At 41.3% G+C, this 12,293-nt stretch overlaps 1 protein-coding gene across 3 annotated transcripts in view; it reads right to left on the bottom strand.

Moving 5' to 3' along the window:
* Positions 1-12,293, bottom strand: part of LOC124114713 (E3 ubiquitin-protein ligase SHPRH-like) — a 460,251-nt gene that overhangs the window by 201,877 nt on the left and 246,081 nt on the right. For all 3 annotated transcript variants that reach the window (XM_046475414.2, XM_046475413.2, XM_046475415.2), the window contains one exon: positions 3,929-4,055. In XM_046475414.2, coding sequence (XP_046331370.2) covers positions 3,929-4,055 — 127 coding nt within the window. The remainder of the gene's footprint in view (positions 1-3,928; positions 4,056-12,293) is intronic.

Consider the following 12,293-nt stretch of genomic DNA (forward strand, 5'->3'; position numbering starts at 1 on the left):
ATTTTAGCCGTGTCTATGTTTATGTGTTTGTTGGCCTGCTGGGTGAGTGTGTGTCTGTATGGGCATTGGTTTGAGAGTGAAGTGTGTTGGGTGGATTTGCAGTGGATGCACCAGGGTGTGCATGTGCCTGGGCAGTCTGTTTGTGCGCATTTTTTACATTTAGTTTTACGGTATGTGCATTGGGAGGCAGTGTGGTTGTATTTGAGGCACTTTGTACATTGCTTAACCTGCTTTAAGCTTTTAGGGCTAAACAACATAGGTATATATACACTTATTGACATCTAAGTTGTTACAGTGACTAGTGATGGGCACAGAGAGGTGACTAAGCTAATTGGAAGCCAGTGGATGACTGATGAACACAGAGTATACTAGCAGAGTAAACAAGCTAACTGATGGAGATGATGGAAGCCACTGTATTAATTGGATGGACAAAGGGATTGAGCAATTAGGTGATGGTAAGCAGGCGGGATGTAATAGCCTTGGTCTCTGTTCATTGCTGGCTGGATCCTTTTGATGTGGATGGCTTCTAGGAGTTTCCTGATTTTGTAGCCTGATTGGTTGTTGGCCAGGATCTTGATGTTGTTCCACTGGATGTTGTGATCGGGGTGGGTTTGGGTGTGGTCGGAGATGGCTGATTTTGAGTCATTTTTTTGTACTGAGGTCTTGTGTTCTTTTATTCTAATGGGTAGGGGCCTGGATGTTTCTCCTACATAGGAGTCGCCACAGTCACATTGTATGTGATATACGGCTCCAGCTGGGTCTTCTTTCTTAGATGTAGGGGGCTTGCCATTGGCGCTGAGGATGTTCTGGATTGTCCTGCCTCTCTGGAATACTGAATCAAGCCCCCTACATCTAAGAAAGAAGACCCAGCTGGAGCCGTATATCACATACAATGTGACTGTGGCGACTCCTATGTAGGAGAAACATCCAGGCCCCTACCCATTAGAATAAAAGAACACAAGACCTCAGTACAAAAAAATGACTCAAAATCAGCCATCTCCGACCACACCCCAAACCCACCCCGATCACAACATCCAGTGGAACAACATCAAGATCCTGGCCAACAACCAATCAGACTACAAAATCAGGAAACTCCTAGAAGCCATCCACATCAAAAGGATCCAGCCAGCAATGAACAGAGACCAAGGCTATTACATCCCGCCTGCTTACCATCACCTAATTGCCCAATCCCTTTGTCCATCCAATTAATACAGTGGCTTCCATCATCTCCATCAGTTAGCTTGTTTACTCTGCTAGTATACTCTGTGTTCATCAGTCATCCACTGGCTTCCAATTAGCTTAGTCACCTCTCTGTGCCCATCACTAGTCACTGTAACAACTTAGATGTCAATAAGTGTATATATACCTATGTTGTTTAGCCCTATCCATCACTTGCTTGATAAAGGTGTTAGGATCTACACCGAAACGTCGCACCAATTGTAAAAAAGAAGTTGTTCATCCATAGAACTCGTCTTACTTTAATTTTGATGTGGTTATTATGATGTCATGTTTAGTTTGCCACTAATATGGTTATATCCCCCGCCCCTGTTGCAGAATTTATGACATAATTAAATCTAAACAAACCCTAACCTTTTTTAACCGAGGTGGAACTTGTCATGGAAATTGTAATAAAAGAAGAGTTTGGAACCTAAGTCCATCTTGCTGCCATGGAAATGTAAAAAAATAGAAATTTCTAAAAAGCAAAAAGCACCAGTTCAGCATGTACCTGACAGACCTGCCAAGTTTGATGAAAAAATATTGAATGGTTTATGAGTTATGCTCTGGAAACGAACCCTACCCTCACAGAACCTAAGTCCATCTTGTTGCCATGGAAACGTAAAAAATATAAATTTCTAAGATTTCTAAATAGCAAAAGGCACCAGTTCAGCATGTACCTGACAGACCTGCAAAGTTTGATGAAAAAATATTGAACAGTTTATGAGTTATGCTCCGGAAACGAAACTTGACGGACGTATGACGTACATATGGACGGACGGACGGAGCCTGTTTCTATATCCTCCGCCAACTTTGTTGGGTGGGGGATAAAAACAATTTCACGCCACTGCATGGGAACCAATAATGTAGAATGTTTCAACGTAATAATATTGAAGACGAATACCATGTCCTTCTTATCTGTACACATAATAGAGATCTAAGGAATCATTATATTCCATCTAAATATACGTCCTGCCCATCAATTTATAAATCTTGTATACAAAATGTCAACAGAAAATGACCAGCTTCTACAGAATTTGGCTAAGTTTATACACCATGTACTGTAAAAACCTAAACTTGTATGTACCACAAACCCAATATAATCACTGTACTTGTACTACGGGCCTTTGTTTGATCCACATTTCAGAAAGTAAACAGATTCAGTAAAAAAACACACATGCCATTAAATTATTTCATCTATTTTAAAAAATAAAAATAAAATGATAAAATGTCAATGCCCTTATGGTGATAAAAATCTATGTTGAATTTTATTACATTTGGGGCAGAAGCATCCAGAGAAATGCTGACTCCCCTCATCTGATGATATGCCACTAGTTTTTGCGTATATTTTTAAACTTAAAATTTGTTTTGAAGTTGGATCAGAACCATTTGAAAATTTGGTGTTCAAGGGAAATATTCCCAGCAGTTTCAGAAATATGCTTTTGAGAATAACGATGACATATAAAGGGGCATAAACCTTGTTATCTAAAGCCCATGGAAGGGATATGTCTGCAATAGGGAACCTCATGAATAAACTCACTGTTTAAACATGCTTGTCAGCTTCAACAGATAACTTGGGCAAACACCAGACGAACACAACAAAACTAAGTTAGCTAACAGTCTTCCTTCTGTAGATATGCATGTTAAATTGTATCAGTGGTGAGAACATTCACCTGCAGACACAAGGTTCATGAACAGTGTTCGAAATAACTGCCTGCCCGCTAGCCAAATGCCAGTGACATTTGGATTGGGCTAGAAAAGCTGACCCGGCTGTCTAGTTGAATATTCTTGTCAATACAGTCATGCCCCGCTTTTATGGACTTCAGATATCTGGAAACCTCGGTTCACGGACGATTTTCATTCAAAACAAAATAATTACTATATAAATTTACCCGTATATACGGAAATTCAGTTTCCGGAACCGGATGGTCATTTTCATACACAAAACACTGAAATGCACACGAAATTGACTCACTTACCCGGACAATACACTTCCGCTGGTGGTAATCCTTCCGCTGGTGGTAATCCTTTGATTCGTGAGAAGTCAATTAACCAAGTGACACTGAGTTACGTTTGAGACGAGCTTGTTTATTGTACATGTAATCCCATTCGATAAATATGGCGTCTGTGGAGGTCAGAGGTCAAAGTTGTGACTTCAAACTGTGAGTATGGCCTGTCAACCAGCGAAACGCAAGCGACGCGAAAAAAGGGCAATTTGTCTGTTTAAGGAAAAACACCCGTCAGCAAGTTTGGAAACCATCAGTAAGCATTATGGCACTGAATTTGGACATACCATAGGAAAATCGACAATTGGTGACATTTTAATGACAGATATTTTGAAACGTGTATGTCTTGAATAAAGATTGAGTGGATGTATCTGTTTGCTCTGTCATCTGTCATGAGTTGCATAATTGACGGGAAGTAACTCTTCCAGTAAGAAGCTGGTTTCAGTTATACGGAAATTCCTTTATACGGACGAATTGTGAAATGATGCAAGTGTCCGTATAAACGAGGCACGACTGTACATATTTATTTTTACGAATAATCAAATCAATTAAGGCATCATTTAGTGTCAAAGTCTTTTGTCATTTTGTTTTCATTTCATGGTTTGTTGAAAGTGTTTTGGGCTGGTTAAATATGATGACGGTTTGCAATATTGTTTGTTAACAAGCCAAGCCCTCCTGGCCATGAGTGATGGTGCAAGTGCTCCTACCTCCTCCTTGATGATGCATAACGCTGCCAGTCCATTCAAGGCAGCAATTAATTGTCTGTGAGCCTCTTCACTCTCTAGCTTAGCCTTCCTGGTCAGGGATTCCAACAGTTCCTCCATGGTCATAGTACTGTAAGAAGCAAGTAAACACCAAGTACTATCAAAGTTGGAAGTGCACCACATGTTGAAGAATAATTTGCAGTACGTTTAAGTCAAATCCACCTCATGCTCAAAGGCTGAAGGTTATTTGTAGTGAAATCTTTAGCCACCTTGTAAGTTATCCTGTGTCACATGGTCTGTTGGATGGGAAAGGACAGTATGCTGGTTCTCAGACACCGCTGCATCATCATAAAGTCCACCACATGTTTAATTTTTACTTCCATTTAAAATATTTTTTTTACATCAGTAAATATGTCATGTCACAAACACATGGCCCCAGTAGTGAAATGCTGCAATACTATAATGCAATCCCAAAAAGTGTGCAGTTACTTCCCTTTACATGGGTACTGCTTTCCTGTGCATCCAGTGTTATGGTCAGCAGTTGTAGGAATTTGTGTGCTTGTTTTGCCGTTCACAAATTTGGTCAATGAAAATATGAAATTTGCAATAAAACATCACAAGACGTAATGATTTACAAATTTGATTGTGCTTGTTTACAGTATGCTCATCAATGTTTTATACGCAGAGATAAAGATTTCATGTGTTACTGAAAATTTGACATTAAATGGTATATTTTGTATACTTATCCTATTCCAAACTATGCATGTCTTCTTTCTCCTTTGATCCATATTTGGAAATGTCCTAAATCAAAGTTTCCAGCTTTTAAGACATTTCCCTTGAACACATCCCAACATCACCTCTCAAACAAATTGGTCACACACTGGTATCCTTTTCACTGTGACCCTACCCGGCTTGAATACCTGACTACCCCTGCCACATCATTCTCTGTCCCTGTCTCCTTACCAACATATGGGAATTTGTTTTAGTAGAGAATCGATTTTTTGTATTTTTTTAGGGAGCATTTCTTTCTACAGCTGATCCTCACCATCTGTGTTGTGACTGCTGTAGTTTATGTTAACCAGTTCATCGCTGCTCACAATGTTTCCAGTTAACTGAGGAAGCTTATTAATACATAACTCTATGTAAAGTCCAGAAGTGCATGGTTGATCAACGATCAAAGTCTAGAGACAAGGAACATGGGCCTTCTTCATCAAAGAAACCCAAAAGTGTGACCAAGCCAGCCATTCCCTTTACGATCATCAAAACACCCCCTGTGGCCAACCTCACTTCATTATTTTTGAAGAGGACAGTCTTTTACATGACGATGTTCCCGCCAAAAGCAAATTGGTGACCGACACTTGTGCACCTGTAACTACGATGATGTCTGCTCAACCTACGGTGACAGATATATTGCAAAGCCCTGGCAAAAGACAGCACCAGTGCAGTTGCCACTACTCCTGTGATCAATCCTCCCAGCGCTCCTCGACCCTCACCTGAGAGTCGCCTGTCATCCTCAACTGCTCCAAAAGATAACCTAGTACTGATACAAGAGGCCGTCCCATAACACACCACTGTCTCTCTCCAGACACCTCCTGTAGTATCAACCCTAGCAGAGATCGACACCTCAGGTTGGCCTTCCGCTTCACCTACAGAAAGAACCGCGCACGTGACAAGGATTGACATCAACAGTTAAATGATCACCATTCAAGGGATTGCCATTCGAGGGATTGCCAATCAAGGGATCGCCAATCAATGGACCGACACTCAAGGGATTGACATTCGAGGGAGCGACATTCAAGAGATCAACAAACGAAGGATTGACACTTGATATATCAACTTTCGAGGGATAACATTCAGGTGATTCTAAGGATCTACATTGATCTCAGAAGACTGATAAGTCTCACAACTGTAAACATCAGCAGGAGAATTGACATCGTACTGCTGAAGACAATCACTCTGATTCTGCAGATCAATATCGATCATCAGATCGATTCTTCACGGGATGGCGGAAGCTATGTAGCTCTACAGGCCAATCGGATCACCATCAACATCAGGATCATCTTGATCTTCCGACTCAGACTTACAGCGACATGCCTATCGACAATCATCTATGGATCAACATTTACATAGCAATCATGTAGATATATGAGAAAGAATAAGCTTAAAAATATAATATTAGCCAGAAATAGCAATCAGCTGTTCAGATATTTGTGACTGCTCCACTAATCTATTCCTTGATGGCTGCTTCCCCACATGTGGTTGTCCATGAACATAGAGCCTATGTCCAGAGCCCTGCTACTAACTGAACATAGAACCTATTTCCTGAGTCCTGCTACTAACTGAACATAGAACCTATGCCCTGAGTCATGCTACTAACTGAACATAGAACCTATGTCCTGAGTCATGCAACTAACTGAACATACAACATATGTCCTTAGTCCTGCTACCAACTGAACACAGAACCTATGTCCTGAGTCCTACTACCAACTCATCAGAGAACCTATATTCTGAGTCATGCTACCAACTGAACATAGAACCAATGTCCTGAGTCATGCTACTAACTGAACATAGAACCTATGCCCTGAGTCCTGCTACTAAATGAACATCCAACCTATCTCCTAAGATGCTATTAACTGAATATAGATCCAATGTCCTGAGTCATGCTACTAACTGAACATAGAACATATGTCCTGAGTCATGCTACTAACTGAACATCCAACCTATGTCCTGAGTCCTACTACCAACTCATCATAGAACCTATATTCTGAGTCATGCTACCAACTGAACATAGAACCAATGTCCTGAGTAATGCTACTAACTGAACATAGGACCTTTGTCCTGAGTCATGCTACTAACTGAACATAGGACATATATCCTGAGTCCTGCTACTAACTGAACATAGAACGTATGTCCTTAGTCCTGCTACCAACTGAACACAGAAACTATGTCCTGAGTCTTACTTCCAACTGATCATAGAACCTATATCCTGAGTCATGCTACTAACTGAACATAGAACCTATCTCCTGAGTCATGCTACTAACTGAACATAGAACCTATATCCTGAGTCCTGCTACTAACTGAACATAGAACGTATGTCCTTAGTCCTGCTACCAACTGAACACAGAAACTATGTCCTGAGTCTTACTTCCAACTGATCATAGAACCTATATCCTGAGTCATGCTACTAACTGAACATAGAACCTATCTCCTGAGTCATGCTACTAACTGAACATAGAACCTATATCCTGAGTCCTGCTACTAACTGAACATAGAACGTATGTCCTGAGTCCTACTACCAACTGAACATGGAACCTATTTCCTGAGTCATGCTACTAACTGAACATAGGACATTTGTCCTGAGTCATGCTACTAATTGAACATAGAACCTATCTCCTGAGTCCTGCTACTAACTGAACATAGAACGTATGTCCTTAGTCCTGCTACCAACTGAACACAGAAACTATGTCCTGAGTCCTACTACCAACTCATCATAGAACCTATATTCTGAGTCATGCTAAAAACTGAACATAGAACCATTGTCCTGAGTCATGCTACTAACTGAACATAGAACCTATGTCCTGAGTCATGCTACTAACTGAACATCCAACCTATGTCCTGAGTCATGCCATCACCTGAACATAGAACCAATGTCCTGAGTCATGCTTCTAACTGAACATAGGACCTTTGTCCTGAGTCATGCTACTAACTCAACATAGAACCTTTTTCCTGAGTCCTGCTACTAACTGAACATACAACATATGTCCTTAGTCCTGCTACCAACTGAACACAGAAACTATGTCCTGAGTCTTACTACCAACTGATCATAGAACCTATATCCTGAGTCATGCTACTAACTAAACATAGAACCTATGCCCTGAGTCATGCTATTAACTGAACATCCAACCTATGTCCTGAGCCCTGCTTCTACCTGAACATAGGACCTATGTCCTGAGTCATGCTACTAACTGAACATAGAACCTATTTCCGGAGTCCTGCTACTAACTGAACATAGAACCTATGCCCTGAGTCCTGCTACTAACTGAACATAGAACCTATGCCCTGAGTCATGCTACTAACTGAACATAGAACCTATGTCCTGAGCCCTTCTTCTACCTGAACATAGAACCTATCCCCTGAGTCATGCTAACTGAACATAAGACCTATGTCGTGAGTCATGCTACTAACTGAACATAGAGCCTCTGTCCTGAGCCCTGCTACTAACTGAACATAGAACCTATTTCCTGAGTCCTGCTACTAACTGAACATAGAACCTATGCCCTCAGACATGCTACTAACTGAACATAGAACCTATGCCCTGAGTCATGCTTCTAACTGAACATAGGACCTATATCATGAGTCCTGCTACTAACTGAACATAGAACCTGTGTCCTAAGACATTCTACTTAGTGAACATAGAACCTATGTCCTGAGCCCTGCTACTAACTGAACATAGAACCTATTTCCTGAGTCCTGCTACTAACTGAACATAGAACCTATGCCCTCAGACATGCTACAAACTGAACATAGAACCTATGCCCTGAGTCAAGCTTCTAACTGAACATAGGACCTATATCATGAGTCCTGCTACTAACTGAACATAGAACCTGTGTCCTTAGACATTCTACTTAGTGAACATAGAACCTATGTCCTGAGTCCTGCTACTAACTGAACAGAGAACCTATGTCCTGAGACATGCTACTAACTGAACATAGAACGTATGTCCTGAGCCCTGCTACTAACTGAGCATAGAACCTATGTCCTGAAATCTGCTACTAACTGAACATAAAACCTATGTCCTTTGTCCTGCTACTAACTGAACAGAGAACCTATGTCCTGAGTATTGCTACTAACTGAACTCTAGAACCTATGTCCTGACTCCCACTACTAAGTGAACATAGAACCTATGTCCTGACTCCTGCTACTAACTAGAACATAGAGCCTATGTCCAGAGCCCTGCTACTACCTGAACATAGATCCTACTTCCTGAGTCCTGCTACTAACTGAACAGAAAACCTATGTCCTGAGTCCTGCTACTAACTGAACATAGAACCTGTGTCCTGAGACATGCTACTGACAGAACATAGAACCTATGTCCTGAGTCCTGCTACTAACTGAACATAGAACCTATTTCCTGAGACATGCTAATAACTGAACACTGAGCCTATGTCATGAGCCCTGCTACTCACTGAGTATAGAGCCTATGTCCTGAATCCTGCTACTAACTGAACATAGAACATATGTCCCGAGTCCTTCTACTAACTGAACATAGAACCTAGGTCATGAGTCATGCTACTAACTGAACAAAGAACCTATGTCCTGAGTCATGCTACTAACTGAACATAGAACCTATGTCCTGAGTGATGATACTAACTGAACATAGAACCTATATCCTGAGTCATGCTACTAACTGAACATAGAACCCATGTCCTGAGTCCTGCTACTAACTGCTTATAGAACATATGTCCTTAGTCCTGCTACCAACAGAACACAGAACCTATGTCCTGAGTCTTACTACCAACTGATCATAGAACCTATATCCTGAGTCCTGCTACTACCTCAACATAGAACCTATGCCCTGAGTCATGCTACTAACTGAACATCCAACCTATGTCCTGAGTCATGCTACTAACTGAACATAGAACCTACATCCTGAGTCCTGCTACTAACTGAACATCCAACATATGTCCAGAGTCATGCCACCAACTGAACATAGAACCAATGTCCTGAGTCATGCAACTAACTGAACATAGAACATATGACCTTAGTCCTCCTACCAACTGAACACAGAACCTATGTCCTGAGTCCTACTACCAACTGAACATGGAACCTATTTCCTTAGCCCTGCTACTACCTTAACATAGAACCTATGTCCTGAGTCATGCTACTAACTGAACATAGAGCCTATTTCCTTAGCCCTGCTACTAACTGAATATAGAACCTATGCCCTGACTCCTGCTACTAACTGAACATAGAACCTATGCCGCGAGTCATGTTACTTACTGAACAGAGAACCTATGTCCTGAGTCCTGTTACTAACTGAACATAGAACCTATTTCCTGAGTCATGCTACCAACTGGACATAGAACCTATGTCCTAAGTCATGCTACTAATTAAACATAGAACCTATGTCCTGAGTCCTCCTACTAACTGAACATAGAACCTATATCCTGGGTCCTTCTACTAACTGAACATAGAACCTATGTCATGAGTCATGCTACCAACTGAACAAAGAGCCTATGTCCTGAGTCCTGCTACCAACTGAACATAAAACCTATGTCCTGAGTTTTGCTACTAACTGAACATAGAACCTATATCCTGGGTCCTGCTACTAACTGAACATAGAACCTATGTCCTGTGTCCTGCTACTAACTGAACATAAAGCCTATGTCCTGAGTCCTGCTACTAACTGAACATAGAACCAATGTCCAGAGCCCTGCTACCAACTGAACATAGAACCTATTTCCTGAGTCCTGCTACTAACTGAACATAGAACCTATTTCCTGAGTCATGCTACCAACTGGACATAGAACCTATGTCCTGAGTCATTCTACTAATTAAACATAGAACCTATGTCCTGAGTCCTCCTACTAACTGAACATAGAACCTATATCCTGGGTCCTGCTACTAACTGAACATAGAACCTATGTCCTGTGTCCTGCTACTAACTGAACATAGAGCCTATGTCCTGAGTTTTGCTACTAACTGAACATAAAACCTGTCCTTTGTCCCGCTACTAACTAAACATAGAACCTATGTCCTGAGTCCTCCTACTAACTGAACATAGAACCTATATCCTGGGTCCTTCTACTAACTGAACATAGAACCTCTGTCCTGAGCCCTGCTACTAACTGAACATAGAACCTGTGTCCTGAGACATGCTACTTACTGAACATAGAACCTATATCCTGAGTCATGCTACTAACTGAACATAGAAACTATTTCCTGAGACATGCTACTAACTGAAAATAGAGCCTATGTCATGAGCCCTGCTACTAACTGAGCAAAGAACCTATGTCCTGAATCCTGCTACTAACTGAACATAGAACCTATGTTCTGAGTCCTTCTACTAACTGAACGTAGAACCTATGTCCTGAATCCTGCTACTAATTGAACAGAGAACCTATATCCGGAATCCTGAAACTAACTGAACATAGAACCTATGTCCTGAGTCCTGCTACTAACTGAACATCCAAACTATGTCCTGCGTGCTGCTACTAACTGAATATAAAACCAATGTCCTGCGTGTGGCTACTAACTGAACATAGAACCTATGTCCTGTGTCCTGCTACTAACTGAACATAGAGCCTATGTCTTGAGTTTTGCTACTAACTGAACATAAAACCTGTCCTTTGTCCCGCTACTAACTAAACATAGAACCTATGTCCGGAGTCCTGCTACTAACTGAACATAGAACCTATGTCCTGAGTCTTCTACTAACTGAACATAGAACCAATGTCCTGAGTCATTCTACTTAGAGAACATAGAGCCTATATCCTGAGTCCTGCTACTAACTGAACATAGAACCTATGTCATGAGTCATGCTACTAACTGAACATAGAGCCTATGTCCTGAGTCCTGCTACCAACTGAACATAGAACCTATGCCCTGAGTCATGCTACTAACTGAACATAGAACCTATATCCTGGGTCCTGCTACTAACTGAACATAGAACCTATGTCCTGGGTCCTGCTACTAACTGAACATAAAGCCTATGTCCTGAGTCCTGCTACTAACTGAACATAGAACCAATGTCCAGAGCCCTGCTACCAACTGAACATAGAACCTATTTCCTGAGTCCTGCTACTAACTGAACATAGAACCTACTTCCTGAATCCTGCTACTAACTGAACAGAGAACCTCTGTCCTGAGCCCTGCTACTAACTGAACATAGAACCTGTGTCCTGAGACATGCTACTTACTGAACATAGAACCTATATCCTGAGTCATGCTACTAACTGAACATAGAAACTATTTCCTGAGACATGCTACTAACTGAAAATAGAGCCTATGTCATGAGCCCTGCTACTAACTGAGCAAAGAACCTCTGTCCTGAATCCTGCTACTAACTGAACATAGAACCTATGTTCTGAGTCCTTCTACTAACTGAACATAGAACCTATGTCCTGAATCCTGCTACTAATTGAACAGAGAACCTATATCCGGAATCCTGAAACTAACTGAACATAGAACCTATGTCCTGAGTCCTGCTACTAACTGAACATCCAAACTATGTCCTGCGTGCTGCTACTAACTGAATATAAAACCAATGTCCTGAGTGTGGCTACTAACTGAACATAGAACCTACGTCCTGAGTCCTGCTACTAACTGAACATCCAACATATTTCCTGAGTCATGCCACCAACTGAAC

This window comes from Haliotis rufescens, unplaced genomic scaffold (genome assembly GCF_023055435.1).
Source record: "Haliotis rufescens isolate VD_foot unplaced genomic scaffold, xgHalRufe1.0.p SCAF_5, whole genome shotgun sequence".
Classification (NCBI taxonomy): domain Eukaryota; kingdom Metazoa; phylum Mollusca; class Gastropoda; order Lepetellida; family Haliotidae; genus Haliotis; species Haliotis rufescens.